This window comes from Schistocerca gregaria, chromosome 7, assembly GCF_023897955.1.
Source record: "Schistocerca gregaria isolate iqSchGreg1 chromosome 7, iqSchGreg1.2, whole genome shotgun sequence".
Classification (NCBI taxonomy): Eukaryota; Metazoa; Arthropoda; class Insecta; order Orthoptera; family Acrididae; genus Schistocerca; species Schistocerca gregaria.
The window spans coordinates 107,022,440-107,048,916 of NC_064926.1; the positions used below are offsets into that span (position 1 = coordinate 107,022,440).

At 43.3% G+C, this 26,477-nt stretch overlaps 1 protein-coding gene across 1 annotated transcript in view; it reads left to right on the forward strand.

Annotated features, from left to right (window-relative positions):
- The window catches only part of LOC126281558 (myrosinase 1-like), a 99,607-nt gene that overhangs the window by 14,370 nt on the left and 58,760 nt on the right, over positions 1-26,477 (forward strand). Inside the window, exon 3 of the mRNA XM_049980629.1 lies at positions 5,249-5,383. Within this exon, the coding sequence (XP_049836586.1) occupies positions 5,249-5,383 (135 nt within the window). The remainder of the gene's footprint in view (positions 1-5,248; positions 5,384-26,477) is intronic.

Below are 26,477 nucleotides of genomic sequence, written 5' to 3' on the forward strand. Positions count from 1 at the left end.
GACGGTCATGAGAGTGAGACTAGTAGGGTTCCATTTTTACCGATTTAAATGACGAAATCCTAACAACGAAAATAGCTACGACAGTCATTGAAGATGAGGGCCCCTTAAATAATTCCCCCTACTCTTTATTCGAAATGTTCTAATTGCAGTCGATACATCAGCATAGAAACACTTCGGCTTATGAACGTGTTTTGGCTGTGGCGAGTCTAATGGAGAATTCGAAACATTGTAGAATACGTTTGGCAGCTATGTAGCCGTTTATTTCCTGGGGTAGTAGACAGTTATCCTACTAAATTTCCTCGCCAATAACAGTATTTTGTTATTTCGATAAACATCCCGAATGATTGTTACATAAGCGGTGACATAAAGGTAGAAAATTCATGTTTTGAATCCAGAAAGCTCTATGCAACAGAAACTGCACATCATTTTGCCATTTTCATTGCGAAATTGCCCGCTTATTCATGTCTGAGGTAATAATAGATGGCTGTTTGCCTGGGTCGTCTGCTAGCGTACTGAAAGGTGTTTGCTACTGCAAGGGAGGTTAGGTTTGTTTACGGTTCTAATGTCGATGGAGGCAGATAGACTATCAGTAGAGCAATTTTAAGAAATTCTCGCGCTACCTTTATTCTGTACCGGCACCCTGTGGCTGTAAATATGAAAATCCTGTAGAATGTCGTACGTATTATTGCCTACATTTTCCACTTCTGTCAATAATTGGACTGACTCACGTGTGGTACTGAATGATTTTTAACTGAATGTCGTTATGAATCTTTATGCATTGCTAAATTTGCACACTTTCATGGTAGGTCAACAACGGTAATCCAGTATGACCTGTCTGAACATTGACACAGACCATTTCGCGGCCGAATACTCATAATATTTTGCTAATTCGTAACGATATGGGGTACTTTTTCTTACTCAGTTATATTGTCTCGATAAGTTCTAATTCATTTTTATTAGTATAGTTCATACTAATTAGCGTTTCTTCTTTCATTTATTTCTTATATATACGTGTTATGTTTAACACACTAATCAGCATTAATATAGTCTTACACATGATTGAAAACAGTCTGACAAAGTTCGAAGAGTTTTTCAATTTCACGCCTGTGCATAGTATGTTGGTAGCACTTCGTCGCCTTGCCTGATATGCTGTGTAGCAGACTTCAAAGTTGTGCGGATCAGCATAACGAAAAGGCGAGGGGTCTCGCTCGTTTTGTCCACGACTGTACATTCAGTAGTGTATGGTATATTAAACATCTATGTTCTAGGAAATGTTAGACATGTTATCTGGTCGTAAGTGGACGAAAGTGCAGTGCACGCCTCCTCACATACCATTCTTTTATTGCACGCCAGTATATTTCGCTTTGTGGGATTCAAACCAAACGTGTACATTTTGTAACAGGGGCCATCAAACCTATATTCAGAACAGGGGAAATTAAAATTCCTGTGTTGCCTCTCCTGCTCCCACCCATAAAAAAACCCTCTCACAGTTAATACTGTGTGAGATTATTTGTACTCGGGAGAATAAGAAATGTTTAGAAAATTTGCACCTATTAGCTAATAACGTTATGTTTTGAGTGACATAAAATTAAATACAGGAAACATAAAAAGAGTAATGACAGGAGACAAGCAAGACAATACACATTTCTTCAATCCTTAGGTCCCAACATTTATTTCTCTCTAATCTTGCTACAGCTTTACACTGCGTGCTTTATTTTCTGTGAAAAAATCTATTACCTCATCAAAGTTCGTCAAACGTTTTGCTAAATAAAAAAGCAAAATGTCGTTGTTTGATACTGAAAAAGATGTTAAAACGAATAGTACGCAAGACTGGTGTGGTTTCTCGATTTGATTACATCTATTTTGTTGCTGCCTGCTAGATAAAGCGAAATAGGCCTTTCAGATATTGCAGCAATTGTTAACACCCGCCGAGTTATCGAGACTGTTTTGGCACAAATGGCCATTTCTGTCTAGCTCATATACATAAATAACACAACAGAATATAATTCACGAAGTACCAATATTAAATGCTTATTAGGCCTACCACAAGCAAAGAGTTTTATATTGGGAAATAGTTTCACATTTCCCTCACACGCTCAAGTTGCTCAAGCATGGAATCGAAAAGTAGTTGTACGAAATTTTTATATAAATTTAGAATCGTCATATTCTTCCACATAATTTTTGTGATGACGCCTTTTATTCTCCTTCCTTGTCCTAACAAACAAGGTATCTTCATTAATTCTACGGAATAATTACAAACTGTTCCTGCCATTGCCAAAACTTGTTCTCCGGTTAACTTTACTAACTCAGCCAGAATCACTAGTTTAGTTATCTCGCATTTATTTTCCCGTTAGGCGTTATTACGTTTTCGTACAACGCGTTTTCCGCGTCATTTCGAGAATAGAACTTAAGCGGCCTCTAACCGGGGACTGTTCAACTGGCGTTTGTACGCTTACCAGTTTTTTGGCCCAATTGGCTCCTCATCTCGTGACATGGTACATGAACGCAAGCATCTACACTCATGAATTGTAATTACACACAATTATAGTCTCAATTAAAATTCTCAAAGAATTGTATTCAACTCCGCGTTTGTTGAGTCAGTAACTGTCGCAGCGTGGCTGAATGAAACTTCCGAAAGGTAGCCGAAGCAATATCGACAACATGTGGACGGGCATTTTGTTGGCAGCATGTGTAGACTACGCTTCAGAAGTTTCGTGGGAAGCGATTTTGCACAGAAGTAATAAATGAAAATGTCACGCCTTGAGACTCGGGCTCCGTATCGGTATCGGAAGTGCTAAAGTTTGTAGAGTTGCGCAAAATCAGTCACAGAGAACACAGTCCAGTGAAAAGGTAATGTATGGAACTCACACTTTCAAAACTATTCCAAGCCCACTGAAATGTTATTGCATTTACTGAAATTGGTTGCTTGGTCGCACAGCCACTCGACAAAAGGACACTCACCAACACTGACCAAAAACGAAAACACAGAAGAAAAGGTAAAGATTCTATATGCCCTACAACTCACCCTTACATCATGTCTGTGACGTTAAACAGTACTGAAACCAAGTTAGATACTTACATGATGACCAACATTCAAATTTAAAGCTAATAAACAGAGAAAGTTATCTTATATGTCGATTATGTCACCTCATAACCATATAACCTGTAATATTGTAATATTGTGTTGATTATTGTCCATATGGTAAATTGCAATTTATGACGTTAAAAACTTATTTTGTGAACAACATTAATGGAAAGTGTTCATTTTCACAGTTTCTTGACCATTGTCTCCTGAACTTTAGCATTATAACCATATTACCTGTAATACTGTAATATCGTGTTGTTTAATTATGTATTGCGCTTCGTATTGTCCATTGCGTAACATGTTATTTCAAAGTTAAAAAAAAGTCTGGTGCGCAACATACTCTGCAAGAGGATTGTAGCTTTTGCTTATAATGTTTGTTTATTGAAGAACTAGTGTCTCTTCCACAACCTAGTTAGTTGTTACCTGTAGATGGCCCTATAATACGAAAACTAGTTACAAATGAACAAAAATCTGCAGGAAACGTACTAGTTATTCATCCTCAAAAAAGAGAAAATTATTGCAATAATTTTGTGAACTCTCATTAAGTGCAGTATTAAACAAGTTGTTAACGAAGATCATATAGCATTCCTACATCTCGTTTTGCAATGTGCCAAAGTTATGTAAAACTGTAAATAGGTGTGAAATAATAAAAAATGGTTGCTCATACACTCGGAATATTAGAGAATTATCTGGGAAACGCATCCTACCTTCATATTACGTGTTACTGTGGAGGATTCATAAGACTCACACATCGGCATACGAATTTTTCATTAAATTATATCTTCTCTGAAGTCAAACAGCTCATCATCTATCAACCGTTCAGTTGTTATTTGTGTCCCTTAATATTTTATATCTTAGAACCGTAAATTATCGAAAGCATTGTACGTTGTATTTCGTGTATAGTTTTAGACTAACTTGAGTAATTCACATTTTCCCCTGATTGATAGTTAAGAAAATTTGGTTACCCAAAATTGGAGGGGACAAACAAGATTTTTGGCCACACAGGACGTCACTGAAACTGAAATTTGAGCTGTGGATTATTAAATTATCGAGACACCAAACACAGAATCTAATAAAACTACAGCAGGGAAAAACAGAAATATTTTTAGTAAGCATACGATGTAGTTCGTCGTCTGGGCATTCTCCAATTTCTTTGAGTGAAGAAAAAATGTAATCTGAGTGCGTGCTTCACGAACCGTATGGCCTTTATGACGGTCTTATACAAAACACTGGATTCATCAGATCACACATACGAGAGGATCTGGTATCCACAGAGGTTAAACACAGGCAAGCCTGGTTACGTGCTCGAGTAATAGCAGCGTAAACGTCAGCCGTTGAGGCTTGCTTGCTTACTTACTTAAAGATAGTATCAAAACCACATAAGTGATCTCAATGTAAAGTCCAAGTTGTACCAACAGGAAAGATTAAAGGGTTGTGACTAATTTGCCACAAGAGATAAAGGACGTCGTTCTAACTAGCTATGCCTCTTACTTCATCAATGTCAAAAGTAAATGAATGGCTCCTTGCTCGTAGTGATTGTTGAACGTACTGTATAAAGGCGGTAAGGATATATCACATCTCTTCCGAACGAAATTCCAACAACAGATGCGAAAAATCGATTCACACAGTAATTCCAGTTGCATGCTGATACAATCTAAAATATAATAAGAAAGATGGTAGGACACTTGCCAGCGAAAGGCAAAGGTCCCGAGTTCGAGTCTCGGTCCGGCACACTGTTTGAATCTGCCAGGAAGTTTCATATCAGCGCACACTCCGCTGTAGAGTGAAAATTTCATTCTGGTTAAAATAAAATACATCGCGTGACAACAGCTGCGACACATCGTGTCTTTTATACGTACTATTGTAGTTTGTTGGCTTCTAGAATCATTACCGACTGTATATCACTTCGGAACAAGTTGCAAAATGTCTTTTCTCACTGCCGGACAGTATACGAGTCAGACGACGAAGATCATTCAGAGATCTGTACGGGCATATCATTACTCTCTTTTGGATTTATGCTAATAAATAATACAGACTATTATTGCCTAACAGGCAAGTCTTCAGGACATGAAGGAAATAAACAAACAAGAGCTTTGTATTGATGCATATATACAACCATTTGACGCTGCTGATACTTGGTCTTTACACATTTTTATCCAATAGGCGGACGTGTACCGATTCTCGATTTCATGGCCACGCATCCTACCTACTGGGGACCTCGACGTCATCAACCAGGCAGGCATCGACTACTACAACAACCTCATCAACGAGCTGCTCGCCAACGGAATCCAGCCTCTGGTGAGTCAGGGTGAACTTCAAACAGGGTGGTCTAGAGGTGCAGTCGTTTGAAGCTTATTCGTGCATGTCATTACTTCATTCTTCCATTCACACATCGTGTTCAGTAAATCCCGCAATGAAGAAGAGCCTTCAGGAATGTGGAAAGGATCAACGTACACAGTAATAGGTAAAAGCTAAAACTACTGGCTACCTCTGTAAAATATATTAACAACAAATTATGACTAGCTCTAATCTACTCCAATTGATACCTATGGTAATTAGTCACTAACTATTGCCACCTAGAATAACTCCGAAAGTATGATAGTAGCTGCAACATTTGTGAGACAGAAGTTGCACGGGACAACGGGGGCCATAATATGACTTTGTTTTTTAGTGCTAGGTGGAGTCGCTTCAGAGATATGAAGGTGATGCTATAGTTTGGTACTTATTTTCTGATAGCGGCTATCAAGACGAATCTAACGATGTGCACAATTCTCTCTCGTATATCGTGCAAATAGCAAATATTCGTCAGATACGCCGTAACCATTTGCCATTGACATGTAAACACCATTCGACGGTTTCGCCATACAACACTAATAGGAACGGTAAGACTGATATCGTTGAATAAACCGAATGTGAATGAAGTATTCCTTCGGAGAACAAGTCGATATGCTTCTCATTTACGGAGAATGCCAACAAAATTCAGTGAGAGTTTGAAACTTATCGCTGAAAGATATCATCAACGTACTCACCCTACACGTCGTACATTTAAATATGTGTATGATAAATTGAGAACAACTGGATCTTTAATGGATCGGAGACATATCCGGCAAAGGAAAGTTACTAACTAAGAAACGGATGTTGGTACTCTTACCATTGTGGTAAATCACAAGGGAATCTGACATGAGACAGAGAGTGCTGTTCGTGTTCTGCATCGCCATAAATATCATCCTTGCCATATCAGTTTCTGCCAAGAAGTAACTGGTACGGATCGTATGCGTCGCACTGAATGTTGCCGATGGGCTCAACTTCAGATTCAGCGGGATGACACATTTATTAATTTGATTTTATTTACTGACGAGGTTACATTCACGAAATGCATTATTGGGCAACTGAAAATCCATGTTGGCTGCGACAAGTTGCACGCCAAAAACCGTTGTCGGTGAATGTATGGTGTGGGATTCTGGAGGACGCTATTTCGTCGAAGGAAATCTTAATGGTAGGAAGTACACTACTTTCCTGCAAGAAACGTTAGGTCAGTTATTGGAAGCAATACCTTTAGGAAGAAGGAACAGAATGTGGCATCAACACGATGGGTGTCCGGCCCATATTTCGCTGATGGCTAAAAATGAGTTGCGGAGACAACTCCCAAATCGTTGGATTGGACGCAGAGGAGATGTGTCGTGGGCGGCTCGTTCGCCAGGCTTTACGCCCCTGAATTTTTTCTTGTGGGGATTCGTAAAACAGATTGTTTATAAAGACGTTCCCACTACAAGTGAAGTTATGCGAGAGGGAATTGTCAGGGAATCTGCTTCGATAAGTGCCGATGTGATAAGGAATACGACAGAATCCATGATAAGCAGCACTGTATTGATACCAATGGTCATCACTTCGAACACCTTCTGTAAATGGACGTCCGTGCCACCTTTTTGATCTTCGTTGATCTTCAAAGACCTTACTGTTACACATCATTGTATTGTCTCGATAACCGCTATCAGAAAATAAGTACCAAACTGTAGCATCCCATTTGAAAAAAAACAAAGTTGAGCTTCATATCTCTGAAGCGACCACAACCTAGAAACAAAAGACCAACGTCATATTATGGCCCCCGTTGTTCCATTCAACTTTTATACACTACTGGCCAGCCGGCCGTGGTGGTCTCGCGGTTCTAGGCGCAGTCCGGAACCGCGCGACTGCTACGGTCGCAGGTTCGAATCCTGCCTCCGCCATGGATGCATGATGTCCTTAGGTTAGTTATGTTTAAGTAGTTCTAAGTTCTAGGGGACTGATGACCACAGCAGTTGAGTCCTATAGTGCTCAGAGCCATTTGAACCATTTGAACACTACTGGCCAATAAAATTGCTACAACACGAAGATGACGTGCTACAGACGCGAAATTTAACCGACAGGAAGAAGATGCTGCGATATGCAAATGATTAGCTTTCCAGAGCATTCACACAAGTTTGGCGCCGGTGGCGACACGTACAACGTGCTGACATGAGGAATATTTCCAACCGATTTCTCTTACACAATCAGCAAACAGCAGTTGACCGGCGTTGTCTGGTGAAACGTTGTTGTGATGCCTCGTGTAAGGAGAATAAATGCGTACCATCACGTTTCCGACTTTGATAAAGGTCGGATTGTAGCCTATCTCGACTGCGGTTTATCGTATCACGACGTTGCTGCTCGCGTTGGTCGAGATCCAATGACTGTTAGCAAAATATGGAATCGGTGGGTTCAGGAGGGTAATATGGAACGCCATGCTGGATACCAACGGTCTCGTATCACTAGCAGTCGAGATGACAGGCATCGTATCCGCATGGCTGTAACGGATCGTGCAGCCACGTCTCGATCCCTGAGTCAACAGATGGGGACGTTTGCAAAACAACAACCATCTGCACGAACAGTACGACGACGTTTCCAGCAGCATGGACTATCAGCTCGGAGAACATGGCTACGGTTACCTTTGACGCTGCATCACAGACAGGAGCGCCTGTGATAGCGCACTCAACGACGAACGTGGGCGCACGAATGGCAAAACGTCATTTTTTCGGATGAATTCAGGTTCTGTTTACAGCATCGTGATGGACGCATCCGTGTTTGGCGACATCGCGATGAACGCACAGTGGAAGCGTGTATTCGTCATCGCCATACTGGCGTATGACCCGGTGTGATGGTATGGAATGCCATTGGTTACACGTCTCGGTCACCTCTTGTTGGCATTGACGGTACTTTGAACAGTGGACGTTACATTTCAGATGTGTTAAGACCCGTGGCTTTACCCTTCATTCGATCCCTGCGAAACCCTACATTTCAGCAGGATAATGCACGACTGCATGATGCAGCTCCTGTACGGGGCTTTCTGGATACAGAAAATGTTCGACTGCTACCCTGGTCAGCACATTTTCCATATCTCTCACCAACTGAGAACGTCTGGTCAACGGTGGGCGAGCAACTGGGTCGTCACAATACGCCAGTCACTACTCTTGATGAACTGTGGTATAGTGTTGAAGCTGCATGGGCAGATGTACCTGTATACGCCATCCTAGCTCTGTTTGAGTCAATGCCCAGGCATATCAAGGCCGTTATTACAGCCAGAGGTGGTTGTTCTGGGTACTGATTCCTCAGGATCTATGCCCCCAAATTGGTTGATAATGAAATCACATGTCAGTTCTAGTATAAAATATTTGTCCAATGAATACCCGTTTATCATCTGCATTTCTTCTTGGTATAGCAATTTTAATGGCCAGTAGTGTATATATACCGCTGCTGTTTTTAATCTAATACTTCGAACATAGAATTTATGTAAGTTTAAACAACTGCTGTCTCTATATTATATAAGTCAATATATTTAGTAGAAATATTAGAGTTACGTGGAATTTAGATTCTTTTGCCCAGGTATTTTTAAACGTTGTAAAAGGAGTTATCATGAGGCATTCTTGTACTTCGTTTTTTAAGATTCGGAGATTTTCAGTTCCCTGCCTGATGTTCATTGCCAATCGGTTACAGGTTTCTGAAACAGAATATAAAGCACCATATTTGAAACAAAGAGAAGAACTTATTTCTACACTGGCGCCCGAAACTTAAAAACGAAAGTAACTTCCGCATGATGGTCGTTTCCACGTAACATAGCTCGATGAAGCTTGGACCACACAAGACCTGCTATAGTACAGTGCAGACCAGGCGCGGCTCGTGGTTTCTATACTGGGGAAGGCTGCGACATTTATCGATCAGAGCCAACATAAACCTCGGGTTACGCTACAGATTGGTCTGACATAAACAACTAAGAATTCAGACGGAGGGGAGTGGGCAGATCACTCTCTACCCATAATTTTACGTACTGTATCTTCTATAATCAGGTATTAAATATCATTAGAAGCTAACTTCAAAATCTTTGGTTAGTGATTTTATACGTCATCATTACACTTTGCAGCAAATCATATGAAAAGACGCGTTTCGGAGAGATCTTTAATGCGATGAATGTTAACTTTGCGGCTGCTTAATATTTTTGGTTTTTTCAGTTCTAAACTTAAGGCGTTTATTGTGGTTTACCTCCAAAGCTCGAATTTACGATTTCGCATGACGATCCTGTGATGTTTCGGTGACGTCACAGGTCTTGTGCTGTGATTGGGTGGCATGAGCAATCCGTGCAACTGCCATATTAATTAACATGTTTGAGAAGCGTACAGTTCGTATTTATTATGTATTATGAAAATATGCATTTGTGTGAAATGGAAAGATGTCTCCAAAATACGTCATTTTTAGTGCGGTTTGTTGTGCTAAAAGTACACAAAATCTGACGCTGTAGCGCAACACACTGTACCAGTACCAAAAATGATTCGTTTCGGAAAATGTCATCGCGTTTATGACTGGCTAAACATGACGCTACCCTTTTTTACTCACTTCACTTAATAGGCTAAGTAGGACTTAATATAAAGAAATTACCTCTTATCAATTATGAATGCACTTTTGCTTACCTCAGTTCATTTGTTTATAGACGAAGTCAGCTCGTTTCCCCTTCTGCGCAGCAAAATGGTCTATGACCATTTCACTAAAGTTTGGCCGATTCAGTAATTCTTCTTCTAGGGAACACATTGCAAGCGCGCAAAGTCTGTCCTCATTCATAGTGTTGCGCACGAATGTTTTCACTCGCTTTAACGTAGAGTAGCAGCGTTCTGCCTCTCCGGTCGTCATAGGGAAGGTTACTATTATTTGCAGAAGTTTTACACTTTCAGGGAAAGCTTTAGACATATTGTTATACTAAAGAAAGTTCAGCAAGGTCAAACCACCTGACGCCTTCATAAAATCTTTTCGCCTGTACAACACGTTCAACTCATGACGTAGATCTGAAGACTGTAAATTGAATAAATTAACAGCTATTTTAAGCTCTTTTTCCGGAAAAATAGTTTGATGTTTTGGAAACAACGATGGATCAAACAGCTGTGCAATCGATAAGTGATCATTGAAACTGAATCGTTCTCTGAACTGAGTTTTGATGAGGTAGCAAACGTTTCGTGCACACACTATTCTTGATTCTGTGAAACGTCCCGGTTTTGCAGTTGGTTCTACCTGTTCCCAGTGATGGTCAGTTTCAAATAAGGCCCTAATTTGCTGGACAGACTCTGCAAAGTGCGATACATATTCAACAGTTTTCACTGCATCGATATTCCTCTGCTGCAGTTGGTTAAAGAGAATGTCACAATGAGGCATGACTGTGTTTAAAAAATTTAACCAGAAGAGCAAATATTCGTCTTGCAGGAAACCCTTCAGTCCCGTGGCCTTGTTTATTGTCTTGTAATCACTTCTTTCTAGGCACTCAACAATTTCCTTTGGGTATTTGTACACAGTGGTTACGCTCCGTGATTTAAAACTCCATCTGATGGACTGAGGACAGGCAGGAATACGCTTCTTCACTACTTCGTCAAGAATGGCTGTACGGCTGGAAGAGCGGGAAGAAAAGGTGGAAATTCCTTCCAAGTTGCTAAAGAAGTTGCCCGTCACACAACGTTCAACAATTAAATTTAACTGATGGGCGTAACAGTGAATAAAGCGAGCATTCCTGTACGTTTCTCTAATTCTAGTTTGAACTCCACTTTTATGGCCACTCATAATAGGAGCACCGTCGTAACACTGAGCTATCAGTTTTTCAGATGTTTCATGAACATTCATTTTTTCTAGCTCGCAGAGAACAGCTGCAGTTACATAGTCTGCACTGTGACTTTTTGGGCGTACAAAGGAAATAAATCTTTGATTTATTTGTTCCAGTAGCTCATAGCGAATTATTAGGACCAATTGTGACAAATTTGCACAGTCAGTAGTTTCATCAACTTCTATTGCGAGAAAGTTTGCCTTCGACAGTTCACTCCTGATGAGATTGAGACATAGCTCATAAATTGATTCGAGGAGTTCATCTTGAATTGTCTTCGATAGGCCTAAGAAAACACGGTTCTCTGATTTCTCAATGTGCTGCTTCAAGATGCAGTCAAGTTCTGCTATAAGACCGACTAATCCTCGAAAATTTCCTGGGTTTCTGGAATCTTCTGTTTCGTCGTGGCCCCTTAAGGCAGGCTAGCATTTGCCGTGAAATTTAATACAGTCTATCAGTTTACCCAGAATATACCGATTTTTTGATACTTTTCATTATATAACTTTATATTACGGCGGTTATCACTGTCTAATTGGCACATAATGTCGACTTTCCGTAGCACTGAAAACTCAATGAAACCATTTAAATGTTTTTCGCTGGAATTATGTTTTTCACCTTTGCGTGAAAATCCTTTAAGTCATTGATACCAATTTCAGTCCAGGCACTATCAGTAAAATTTTAAGAAGACAGAGTTGTTGTTGTCTTCAGTCCTGAGACTGGTTTGATGCAGCTCTCCATGCTACTCTATCCTGTGCAAGCTGCTTCATCTCCCAGTACCTACTGCAACCTACATCCTTCTGAATCTGCTTAGTGTACTCATCTCTAGGTCTCCCTCTACGATTTTTACCCTCCACGCTGCCCTCCAATGCTAAATTTGTGATCCCTTGATGCCTCAAAACATGTCCTACCAACCGATCCCTTCTTCTAGTCAAGTTGTGCCACAAACTTCTCTTCTCCCCAATCCTATTCAATACCTCCTCATTAGTTACGTGATCTATCCACCTTATCTTCAGTATTCTTCTGTAGCACCACATTTCGAAAGCTTCTATTCTCTTCTTGTCCAAACTAGTTATCGTCCATGTTTCACTTCCATACATGGCTACACTCCAAACAAATACTTTCAGAAACGACTTCCTGATACATAAATCTATATTCGATGTTAACAAATTTCTCTTCTTCAGAAACGCTTTCCTTGCCATTGCCAGTCTACATTTTATATCCTCTCTACTTCGACCATCATCATTTATTTTACTTCCTAAATAGCAAAACTCCTTTACTACTTTAAGTGTCTCATTTCCTAATCTAATTCCCTCAGCATCACCCGATTTAATTTGACTACATTCCATTATCCTCGTTTTGCTTTTGTTAATGTTCATCTTATATCCTCCTTTCAAGACACTGTCCATTCCGTTCAACTGCTCTTCCAAGTCCTTTGCCGTCTCTGACAGAATTACAATGTCATCGGCGAACCTCAAAGTTTTTACTTCGTCTCCATGAATTTTAATACCTACTCCAAATTTTTCTTTTGTTTCCTTTACTGCTTGCTCAATATACAGATTGAATAACATCGGGGAGAGGCTACAACCCTGTCTCACTCCTTTCCCAACCACTGCTTCCCTTTCATGCCCCTCGACTCTTATGACTGCCATCTGGTTTCTGTACAAATTATAAATAGCCTTTCGCTCCCTGTATTTTACCCCTGCCACCTTTAGAATTTGAAAAAGACTATTCCAGTCAACATTGTCAAAAGCTTTCTCTAAGTCTACAAATGCTAGAAACGTAGGTTTGCCTTTTCTTAATCTTTCTTCTAAGATAAGTCGTAAGGTCAGTATTGCCTCACGTGTTCCAACATTTCGACGGAATCCAAACTGATCCTCCCCGAGGTCTGCATCTACCAGTTTTTCCATTCGTCTATAAAGAATTCGCGTTAGTATTTTGCAGCCGTGGCTTATTAAACTGATAGTTCGGTAATTTTCACATCTGTCAGCACCTGCTTTCTTTGGGATTGGAATTATTATATTCTTCTTGAAGTCTGAGGGTATTTCGCCTGTCTCATACATCTTGCTCACCAGCTGGTAGAGTTTTCTCAGGACTGGTTGTCCCAAGGCCGTCAGTAGTTCTAATGGAATGTTGTCTACTCCGGGGGCCTTGTTTCGACTCAGGTCTTTCAGTGCTCTGTCAAACTCTTCACGCAGTATCGTATCTCCCATTTCGTCTTCATCTACATCCTCTTCCATTTCCATAATGTTGTCCTCAAGTACATCGCCCTTGTATAAACCTTCTATATACTCCTTCCACCTTTCTGCCTTCCCTTCTTTGCTTAGAACTGGGCTGCCATCTGAGCTCTTGATATTCATACACTTGGTTCTCTTCTCTCCAAAGGTCTCTTTAATTTTCCTGTAGGCAGTATCTATCTTACCCCTAGTGAGATAAGCTTCTACATCCTTACATTTGTCCTCTAGCCATCCCTGTTTAGCCATTTTGCACTTCCTGTCGATCTCATTTTTGAGACGTTTGTATTCCTTTTTGCCTGCTTCATTTACTGCATTTTTATATTTTCTCCTTTCATCAATTAAATTCAATATTTCTTCTGTTACCCAAGGATTTCTAGCAGCCCACGTCTTTGTACCTACTTTATCCTCTGCTGCCTTCACTACTACATCCCTCAGAGCTACCCATTCTTCTTCTACTGTATTTCTTTCCCCTATTCCTGTCAATTGTTCCCTTATGCACTCCCTGAAACTCTGTACAACCTCTGGTTCTTTCAGTTTATCCAGGTCCCATCTCCTTAATTTCCCACATTTTTGCAGTTTCTTCAGTTTTAATCTACAGGTCATAACCAATAGATTGTGGTCAGAGTCCACATCTGCCCCTGGAAATGTCTTACAACTTAAAACCTGGTTCCTAAATCTCTGTCTTACCATTATATAATCTATCTGATACCTTTTAGTATCTCCAGGGTTCTTCCACGTATACAACCTTCTTTCATGATTCTTAAACCAAGTGTTAGCTATGATTAAGTTGTGCTCTGTGCAAAATCCTACTAGGCGGCTTCCTCTTTCATTTCTTAGCCCCAATCCATATTCACCTACTATGTTTCCTTCTCTCCCTTTTCCTACACTCGAATTCCAGTCACCCATTACTATTAAATTTTCGTCTCCCTTCACTACCTGAATAATTTCTTTTATTTCATCGTACATTTCTTCAATTTCTTCATCATCTGCAGAGCTAGTTGGCATATAAACTTGTACTACTGTAGTAGGTGTGGGCTTCGTATCTATCTTGGCCTCAATAATGCGTTCACTATGCTGTTTGTAGTAGCTTACCCGCATTCCTATTTTCCTATTCATTATTAAACCTACTCCTGCATTACCCCTATTTGATTTTGTGTTTATAACCCTGTAGTCACCTGACCAGAAGTCTTGTTCCTCCTGCCACCGAACTTCACTAATTCCCACTATATCTAACTTTAACCTATCCATTTCCCTTTTTAAATTTTCTAACCTACCTGCCCGATTAAGGGATCTGACATTCCACGCTCCGATCCGTAGAACGCCAGTTTTCTTTCTCCTGATAACGACATCCTCCTGAGTAGTCCCCGCCCGGAGATCCGAATGGGGGACTATTTTACCTCCGGAATATTTTACCCAAGAGGATGCCATCATCATTTAATCATACCGTAAAGCTGCATGTCCTCGGGAAAAATTACGGCTGTAGTTTCCCCTTGCTTTCAGCCGTTCGCAGTACCAGCACAGCAAGGCCGTTTTGGTTAATGTTGCAAGGCCAGATCAGTCAATCATCCAGACTGTTGCCCCTGCAACTACTGAAAAGGCTGCTGCCCCTTTTCAGGAACCACACGTTTGTCTGGCCTCTCAACAGATACCCCTCCGTTGTGGTTGCACCTACAGTACGGCCATCTGTATCGCTGAGGCACGCAAGCCTCCCCACCAACGGCAAGGTCCATGGTTCATGGGGGGACAGGTGAAACAGAAAAATGCATTTTTCACTTCACAACCAACCAACCTCTCAGCTGCACCGTACATTGCTCTATTAAAACTGCGTTTGTATCGTTGCATAGATTTGCACTGTTTCTGTTCTTTATTGATCGTTAGATCGGGTCTGGGTGCACAAAACTCTTTCACTTTCATCCTTTGGCCGTGTTCCAAGTTTTTACCTATTAAATTACACACTGAATTCATATTACGCTGGTTTCACACTCGCGGTATGTCGCAGATATTCACAAGCAAGTAAAACTCACTAAAATCTTGCAAAATACACTACGAAAAAGAAACTTGCTAAAATCACACGGTATCAACAAAAGCAGTCAGCATCAGCAACAAGGAAAGTAAAGTAACGGGACAAATTTCGCGCGCTTTGTCCTCTAATCACTTATGAAACTCTCGCTAGATGGCAGTGCTGTATTGTTACTGTAGTCTAGTCCACTCTGGCGGGATATTTGCAAACTTATGCTAAATGTGGATAAAATAGCCAATGGCAGGTAACAAAACAAGTATCTAAAACATTATCAAAACAATAATACTAAAAGTCTGTTAATGACGCATCGAAGCATAGTAGAGATGTGCAGAGACAGAGATTGGATAGCGAAGTTTCGGCCACTCTACATTCCTTTATTACATAGATAGTGGAACGTGAAAAACGTGTGGTGGTTGGTATGACACTCTTATGGTGCAAGCTCTGCGCCTTCGGGTAGCCCATAAAGAGCAGTACTATGTACAAGCCACGCCCCCAAACCGCTACTACATGCAGCTTAGGGACTTTCCAAGTCACAGCCTAAACACTACTAACCGTTCGGAAAACATGTATCGATAAAAACAGTTCCAAAACTGTTGACCATCGTTATTTTAATCGGAATGGGAAATATACGAAATTCGTCCTGATAATTTAAATTATGTAATACGTTCCTGCGAAATTTACTTTAACATATATTTTGGGGCGGCTCCGTCTCAGAGCCTTTAATTACGAGCCGCGCCTGGTGCAGACACTAACTGAAGGAAATTTGCAATGAGACGAACAGAAATGACAGTTTTATTCACAGACAGTAATTACACTGAAGTCACCGTTGTTCGTGGTGGTCCGCTCGATATTGCAAAAGGCGGGCCACGGTTCTTCATAGGCTCTGAGGTCACCACAGACTACAGTGGATGCTCTGGAATGTGCTGCCGTGTTGGGCACGTCTCTGGTAAGGACTTCTCATGGGGGCGTCCCACCCCTCCAGCAGTTCAGTCGCTGGACGGTCGCCGGTGCCTGAGGGAGCGCTGCAGTACGTCTCGCCAGAGCACTTCACGCTCACTCGATGGGGTGTTAGTCGGGGCAACGGACAGGCCAGTCCATTCGCCTAATATCCTCTCGTTCTACGAATCCACGATCTGCACCCTTCCAGATCTACATCTACATGTACGTAGATAGTGGCAAGCCACCGTACGGCGTGAGGCGGAGGGTAGCCTGTACTGCTGCTAGTCATTTTATTTCCTGTTCCGCTCGCAAATAGAACGAGAGGAAAACGACTGTCTCAAAAATGATTCAAATGGGTCTGAGCACTATGGGACTTAACATCTATGGTCATCAGTCCCCTACAACGTAGAACTACTTAGACCTAACTAACCTAAGGACATCACACAATACACAGCCATCACGAGGCAGAGAAAATCCCTGACCCCGCCGGGAATCGAACCCGGGAACCCGGGCGGGAGAATCGAGAACGCTACCGCACGACCACGAGATGCGGGCGAAACGACTGACTATATGCGTCTGTATGAGCCCTAATTTCTCGTATCTTATCTTCGTGGTCCTTATACGCAACGTATGTTGGCGGCAGTAGAACCGTTCGGCTGTCAGCTATTTTCTCAATAGTGTTTCTCGAAGAGAACATCGTCTTCTCTGCAGGAATTCCCATGTGAGCTCACGAAGTATCTGCGTTAATACTTACGCGTTGTTTGAACCTACCGGTATCAAATCCAGCAGCCCATCTCTGAACTGTTTCGATGTCTTCCTTCATTCCGATCAGTTACGGATCCCAAAAAATCGAGCAGTACTCAAGAGCAGATCTCCCCAGCTTCCTATATGCGGTCTCCTTTATAGGTGAACCACTCTTTTCTAAAATTCTACCAATAAACCGAAGGCGACCATTCGTCTTTCCTAACACAGTTCTCACATGCTCGTTCCACCTGATATCGCTTTGCAACGTGTAGCGTCGCGAGTCTGTCCGCAGTAGTGTTTTAATGCAGTACAGGCTCGTAGCTTTGGAGCAGGTGGCTGTGACAGCCGCTTGTATCTCGGTGTGATTCACTCGCACTTGTCCCTAGCGCTGCCGTGGGAAGTGCTACTTCTGTCAGTTCCAGCGACAGAGTATTCAAGCCTCTAACAATCTAAATAGTATTCAATTTGATAAAACGTAATATGTAGCCTTTTGTTATTAAAAAGAAGCTGGTTGCAAAATCTCAGCTTTCTGGCTGAGGTATTTTCAAAATTACCTAAAATACCAAAAACCGACACTTAGGGAATTAAATTGAGTTTGAAACTATAACAGTTATCTTTTGGTAATATTTGAAAATATAAACAGAACTCTCAGTGTGCAAAATTAATTAATTGAGGTTTTCACATTTAAACTTTAATTTTCATTTTCGCAATATTAAATTGAGACAGAATTATTATTTGTGTCTTATGTTGTTGTGGGAGTAAATGAGAGTGAGTTGGGGGTGTGTATGTGGCACGTATGTTAAATTTCAGGATTAATTTTATGTAATGCATTACGCAATCATAGCGTGTCAAAGATGTTCGTACCCACATTGCTGATGACGTATGTCCAAGCGTACTTTTTGTAAGAAGGCAGCCAGAATAGTTATTTGTAATGTTTTCCTTAAGTTATCTCAAGATTAATTTTCATTTCGTTTCAATTAATAAACATTATAGTAATAATTTGCTTGTCGAAGCGACGCCAGTGAATCTGATGTAGTGGTTGGCTCAGAACAGTTTAGGCACGAATATGATCTTGAATGATTGATCTGATTGGCTGTTCATTTGATCAAACAATCATAGCGAAGTCTTTCCCGCGCTCTATGAAGTAGTATATGCGCTGTCAGAAACGGCATTGAGAGAGTTGTGGACTAGCTTTTCAGACGCGAAGGTGATATTAAAAGTGTCCGTCCGTAAAATGTGTAAGATGAAGAAATGGTTGGTCTTTCGCGTTCAGATGGGTTTGTAATGGTAGCCTTTGTTGCTACGAACATTTGTAAAAGTTTGAGAGTCGTGGGATATTTTGTTCGGGAGATATACCCGTGTGACTTGTTGGACTTGGAAAATTCCGGGTGGTTATGTTCTGTGTGCTACTACAGAATGTATTTGGCGAACAATCTTTGTGAAAGAAACCCACTGAATGACTTATGTAAGAAATCAACGTTATATGTAGAAAGTGACTGTATATTCGCGTGATTATTCTCGGAATGGATTTTGGAGAATTCTGGCTGATTTACGTGTGACATAAACTGGGAACTTATAATAGCAGTTTTGCATACTAAATGTGTGCTGATGACACATGTTTAAGCAAAGAAAATAAAACCTACTTTTACCAGATTTCCTAACTTTCAGTGAAGATCAGGACTCTGTTTTCCACCCGAAAATTTATTACGAATATTTACAGGAAGAATCGTAACGAGATTTACGCGGCCTCAGTAATTGTAGATACTAGGTTCTGTTTTCATCAACGCTGCTTTTTCATCACCTTGTAAGTATCTGCGTTGCAGAGTGAAAGGACATTGAGCAGACGCCGAACTGAAGCAGGGAAATATTAGTTTGCAGCTTGATCAGTGACAGTGAAGCTCAGGGACAGTTCCGTCGCAAACGTCACACCCAGATATTTAAACGATTTGGGTGTGTCATGCAGGATACTAGTAATATTATATCCGAACATTACGGATTTGTTCTTCCTACTCATCCGCGTTAACTCACATTTTTCTACATTTAGGGCTAGCTGCCATTCGTGACAAAAACTGGAAATATTGTCTAAGTTGTCTTGTGTCTTCCTATAGTCACCCAACTTCGACACTTTACCGTACACCAGCGCATTGTCAGCAAACAACAGCAGATTGCTGCCCACCCTGTCCGCAAATCACTTACCTATGTATATACACTCCTGGAAACTGAAATAAGAACACCGTGAATTCATTGTCCCAGGAAGGGGAAACTTTATTGACACATTCCTGGGGTCAGATACATCACATGATCACACTGACAGAACCACAGGCACATAGACACAGGCAACAGAGCATGCACAATGTCGGCACTAGTACAGTGTATATCCACCTTTCGCAGCAATGCAGGCTGCTATTCTCTCATGGAGACGATCGTAGAGATGCTGGATGTAGTCCTGCGGAACGGCTTGCCATGCCATTTCCACCTGGCGCCTCAGTTGGACCAGCGTTCGTGCTGGACGTGCAGACTGTGTGAGACGACGCTTCATCCAGTCCCAAACATGCTCAATGGGGGACACATCCGGAGATCTTGCTGGCCAGGGTAGTTGACTTACACCTTCTAGAGCACGTTGTGTGGCACGGGATACATGCGGACGTGCATTGTCCTGTTGGAACAGCAAGTTCCCTTGCCGGTCTAGGAATGGTAGAACGATGGGTTCGATGACGGTTTGGATGTACCGTGCACTATTCAGTGTCCCCTCGACGATCACAAGAGGTGTACGGCCAGTGTAGGAGATCGCTCCCCATACCATGATGCCGGGTGTTGGCCCTGTGTGCCTCGGTCGTATGCAGTCCTGATTGTGGCGCTCACCTGCACGGCGCCAAACACGCATACGACCATCATTGGCACCAAGGCAGAAGCGACTCTCATCGCTGAAGACGACACGTCTCCATTCGTCCCTCCATTCACGCCTGTCGCGACACCACTGGAGGCGGGCTGCACGATGTTGGGGCGTGAGCGGAAGACGGCCTAACGGTGTGCGGGACCGTAGCCCAGCTTCATGGAGACGGTCGCGAATGGTCCTCGCCGATACCCCAGGAGCAACAGTGTCCCTAATTTGCTGGTAAGTGGCGGTGCGGTCCCCTACGGCACTGCGTGGGATCCTACGGTCTTTGCGTGCATCCGTGCGTCGCTGCGGTCCGGTCCCAGGTCGACGGGCACGTGCACCTTCCGCCGACCACTGGCGACAACATCGATGTACTGTGGAGACCTCACGCCCCACGTGTTGAGCAATTCGGCGGTACGTCCACCCGGCCTCCCGCATGCCCACTATACGCCCTCGCTCAAAGTCCGTCAACTGCACATACGGTTCACGTCCACGCTGTCGCGGCATGCTACCAGTGTTAAAGACTGCGATGGAGCTCCGTATGCCACGGCAAACTGGCTGACACTGACGGCGGCGGTGCACAAATGCTGCGCAGCTAGCGCCATTAGACGGCCAACACCGCGGTTCCTAGTGTGTCGGCTGTGCCGTGCGTGTGATCATTGCTTGTACAGCCCTCTCGCAGTGTCCGGAGCAAGTATGGTGGGTCTGACACACCGGTGTCAATGTGTTCTTTTTTCCATTTCCAGGAGTGTATGTATGTTCGATGCAGTCGTCCATTGTCATCCATAAAAATAAAGTCAGGGCCAGATACACCCCTGAAAAGACTCACACAGGCAAGACGTATAGTGTCACAATAACGTTGATCAGTGACTGTAATGTGTCCAAGCATCTGAAGGTCAGTACACTCAGGCAGCATTATGCCTCCTCACCCTGTAACACCTGAATCATGAAAACGATGGCGTTCGACGATACGTCTGAGTGCGGTTCGTGCTACGAGGGTACGTCCAGAATCACTACGCAGCCGGAATCTGCTCTCATCCGAGAATGAACCACACTCCCCATTGGTACGGTACATACGCTTTTGGCACCGTCGCAAATCTTTGTATGCTGTACACCCACCAGTCGATATTATTGTGCTACCGTACGTACTCCTTCGCCATTTGCATCTTTCCAGTGCCGTATTCGGTCCTGACTTCATTTTTGTAGCTGACAACGAGAAAGCGCGACCACATCAAGGCGCGGAGACGGAGGAGCTCTTGCAACGAGAGGGTATTCGGCGAATGAACTGACCTGCCAGTTCCCTTCGAGCACGTACAACCACGTGGACACGTACTGCGGAACGTCCGCATGCACCACCCGACTATCCAGCGGTTCACAAACTGCACTCCTTGACGAATGGAACACACTGCAACAACAACTCTGTAATGAATGGAACACACTGCCACAGGAACACTATAATGAATGGAATTCATTGCCACAAGAACTCTATAATGAATGGAATACTCTGCCACAAGAACTCTATAATGGATGTATTTGTTTTGACGTTGATGGTCGTCACATCGAGCCTTACTTGTAAGTGGAGCCAGACGGCAAACAACAGGAGTCACAGAGCAAAGCGTGTTGGGTACTTTGCGTGTAGCGGGAAAAAGGTACGTTTCCGCACATGAGTTCCTATTCTAAAGCTGATCGTCATGGCTCCTCTAAAAGTCGTCAAAGTCTGTAAACGGAATTTAGTTACACCCTCAATTATTTATTACCACTACACCAGACACCGAGCGAGGTGGTGCAGTGGTTAGCACAGTGGACTCCCATTCGTGAGGACGACGTTTCAATCCCGCATCTGGTCATCCTGATTTAGGTTTTCCATGATTCCCCTAAATCTCTTCAGGCAAATGCCGGGATGGTTCCTTTGAAAAGGGCACGGCCGACTTCCTTCCCTAATACGATGAGACCGATGACCTCGCTGTTTGGTCTCCTCTCCCAAAACAACCCAACCCAACCGACTACACCAGACAAGTCGTCCATGCATAGGTATTTAATGTTACCCATTGCAAAGCAGGGCTGGGCTGCTACTTCATATGTATTTCGTTGAAGGGATAAATGTCGATCTTTTGAAACTTTTGTATGACTCTTTTCCCAAACTTTAAGTTTTAAGCACTGTAGAACTACATACTCTATAAATTTTACGTTGGTCATTAAACTTATTATTAATGGTAGCTCCGTAATTCTATTACTCGACTTCTGTTAATGACATCAGTCGCTCACAACTTCACTTCCACCGTTCAGGTGCCAAACCTCCAGGCCCACAAATAGCCATTAGGGCCGCTATGCCGACATGTGCCAGAGGCATGCAAAATTTGTATACATGGCGTATCATAATGCTAACAGCAATAACTGACATAGTTGAAAGTATATGATAACAGAAGCGTTCCTGTAAACATGGGTCCACAAAACGTACGTGTGCGATACAAATGCGAAATGTGTGGTTATGAGGAGGCGCTGACTCCAGTACGAAACATTGTCCTAATGAGTACGAATATATTTCTAAAGTTAACTTTTCAAATAAGTCCCCATCTAAATGGGCTTATGTTTCACCCATGGCTTCTCTTAACAGGAAGTACGGTAGTACTTGGCGTGTTACGTATGGTGAAAGGAGTTTTTCAGTTGTCAACTTGATGAACACATACCGCTTTCTCGAGAGAGATTGTCTCGACAGTCTACTTTAGCAACTGAAAACGATACATCGAAGTGAACAGATTGAGATTCTGTTCCGGAAGTCGACCGGTGTGGTCGAGCGGTTCTAGGCGCTTCGGTCCGGAACCGCGTTACTGCTACGGTTGCAGGTTCGAATCTTGCCTCGGGCATGGGTGTGTGTGATGTCCTTAGGTTAGTTATGTTCAAGTAGTTCTAAGTTCTAGGGGACTAATGACCTCAGATGTTAAATCCCATAGTGCTCAGAGCCATTTTGTTCCGAAAGGCTTTCCTAAGTTAAAGACTACAAACATTTCAATATCTTTTTATTCAATTGTCAGCATTATACTCAATAATTTTAGGAATGATACGCGGCTCTATTAATGAAATATTTCTCTGTCGTATTTTTACACTCCTGGAAATTGAAATAAGAACACCGTGAATTCATTGTCCCAGGAAGGGGAAACTTTATTGACACATTCCTGGGGTCAGATACATCACATGATCACACTGACAGAACCACAGGCACATAGACACAGGCAACAGAGCATGCACAATGTCGGCACTAGTACAGTGTATATCCACCTTTCGCAGCAATACAAACTGCTATTCTCCCATGGAGACGATCGTAGAGATGCTGGATGTAGTCCTGTGGAACGGCTTGCCATGCCATTATCACCTGGCGCCTCAGTTGGACCAGCGTTCGTGCTGGACGTGCAGATCACATGAGACGACGCTTCATCCAGTCCCAAACATGCTCAATGGGGGACAGATCCGGAGATCTTGCTGGCCAGGGTAGTTGACTTACACCTTCTAGAGCACGTTGGGTGGCACGGGATACATGCGGACGTGCATTGTCCTGTTGGAACAGCAAGTTCCCTTGCCGGTCTAGGAATGGTACAACGATGGGTTCGATGACGGTTTGGATGTACCGTGCACTATTCAGTGTCCCCTCGACGAACACCAGAGGTGTACGGCCAGTGTAGGAGATCGCTCCCCACACCATGATGCCGGGTGTTGGCCCTGTGTGCCTCGGTCGTATGCAGTCCTAATTGTGGCGCTCACCTGCACGGCGCCAAACACGCATACGACCATCATTGGCACCAAGGCAGAAACGACTCTCTTCGCTGAAGACGACACGTCTCCATTCGTCCCTCCATTCACGCCTGTCGCTACACCACTGGAGGCGGGCTGCACGATGTTGGGGCGTGAGCGGAAGACGGCCTAACGGTGTGCGGGACCGTAGCCCAGCTTCATGGAGACGGTTGCGAATGGTCCTCGCCGATAACCCAGGAGCAACAGTGTCCCTAATTTGCTGGGAAGTGGCGGTGCGGTCCCCTACGGCACTGTGTAGGATCCTACGGTCTTGGCGTGCATCCGTGCGTCGCTGCGGTCCGGTCCCAGGTTGACGGGCACATGCACCTTCCGCCGACCACTGGCGACAACATCGATGTACTGTGAAGACCTCACGCCCCACGTGTTGAGCAATTCGGCGGTACGTCCACCCGGCCTCCCGCATGCCCACTATACGCCCTCGCTCAAAGTCCGTCAACTGCACATACGGTTCACGTCCACGCTGTCGCGGCATGCTACCAGTGTTAAAGACTGCGATGGAGCTCCGTATGCCACGGCAAACTGGCTGACACTGACAGCGGCGGTGCACAAATGCTGCGCAGCTAGCGCCATTCGACGGCCAACACCGCGGTTCCTGGTGTGTCCGCTGTGCCGTGCGTGTGATCATTGCTTGTACAGCCCTCTCGCAGTGTCCGGAGCAAGTATGGTGTGTCTGACACACCGGTGTCAATGTGTTCTTTTTTCCATTTCCAGGAGTGTATATCCTCGTTGGCGTTGCTAGAACACAGTTTATGATCATTCACACTGCCGATGATGCAGAGAGTTGTGGAAGAAGCAAACGTTCATGTGGTCGATGACGGTGGGGTTCACGTAGTAAACGGCTAGCCACAAGCAAAGTCCAGAGCGTAGCGTAAGTCGCCATAAGCCTGCGCAGGCTGTCCAAGTAGCCATCTGAAGCGAGAAATATAGACACAGACCAAGTCGATGACCCTCCTATCTATGGGGCGTTTTGAAGGCATCAGACAAGTGCGGTTATCATCTCTTGACAAAAGTACTCATGCGCACCGTCTGTTACACCAGCCACTGCTGCCTACCGCTTCACTGGCAGCGACAGCTCGTCCTGTGCAGGTCCTCTGAACGACTCACTAGCTTGCGCTAATGCGACTAGCGTCGGGCCACTAGCTATAGATAAAAAGCTTCGGAAAGGAATGTATCGTTTCTGATGGAAGCGCATGACATACAGGACATAAAATCCCTTCTGAGGCCTGCGATCATTTTTATGTTAATAATTGGCAACCAATGCTGTACAATCGCAATAAAGTCATGGGATCTTCAATTGACTCTTTTGTTGTTGATAATTCTTCCGGGTTATATTTTGGATCTATTAGTGACGGGCACCCCCCCCCCCCCCCCCATTAACCGTGGATCTTGCTGTTGGTGGGGAGGCTTGCGTGCCCCAGCGATACAGGTAGCTGTACGGTACGTGCAACCACAACGGTTCCTGAAGAGGGGCAGCAGCCTTTTCAGTAGTTGAAAGGGCAACAGTCTGGATGATTGACTGACCTGGCCTTGTAACAATAACCAAAACGGCTCTGCTGTGCTGGTACTGCCAACGGCTGAAAGCAAAGGGAAGCTACGGCCGTAATTTTTCCCGAGGGCATGCAACTTTACTGTATGATTAAATGATGATGGCGTCCTCTTGGGTAAAATATTCCGGAGGTAAAAATAGTCCCCCATTCGGATCTCCGGGTGGGGACCACTCAAGAGGATGTCGTTATCAGGAGAAAGAAAACTGGCGTTCTACGGATCGGAGCGTGGAATGTCAGATCCCTTAATCGGGCAGGTAGGTTAGAAAATTTAAAAAGGGAAATGGATAGGTTAAAGTTAGATATAGTGGGAATTAGTGAAGTTCGGTGGCAGGAGGAACAAGACTTCTGGTCAGGTGACTACAGGGTTATAAACCCAAAATAAAATAGGGGTAATGCAGGAGTCGGTTTAATAATGAATAGGAAAATAGGAATGCGGGTAAGCTACTACAAACAGCATAGTGAACGCATTGTTGTGGCCAAGATAGATACGAAACCCACACCTACTACAGTAGTACAAGTTTATATGCCAACTAGCTCTGCAGATGATGAAGAAATTGAAGAAATGTGTGATGAAATAAAAGAAATTATTCAGATAGTGAAGGGAGACGAAAATTTAATAGTCATGGCTGACTGGAATTCGAGTGTAGGAAAAGGTAGAGAAGGAAACATAGTAGGTCAATATGGATTGGGGCTAAGAAACGAAAGAGGATGCCGCCTGGTAGAATTTTGCACAGAGCACAACTTAATCATAGCTAACATTTGGTTTAAGAATCATGAAAGAAGGTTGTATACATGGAAGAACCCTAGAGATACTAAAAGGTATCAGATAGATTATATAATGGTAAGACAGAGATTTAGGTTCAAAAATGGTTCAAATGGCTCTGAGCACTATGGGACTCAACTGCTGTGGTCATCAGTCCCCTAGAACTTAGAACTACTTAAACCTAACTAACCTAAGGACATTACACACATCCATGCCCGAGGCAGGATTTTAACCTGCGACCGTAGCAGTCGCACGGTTCCAGACTGCGCGCCTAGAACCGCGAGACCACCGCGGCCGGCAGAGATTTAGGAACCAGG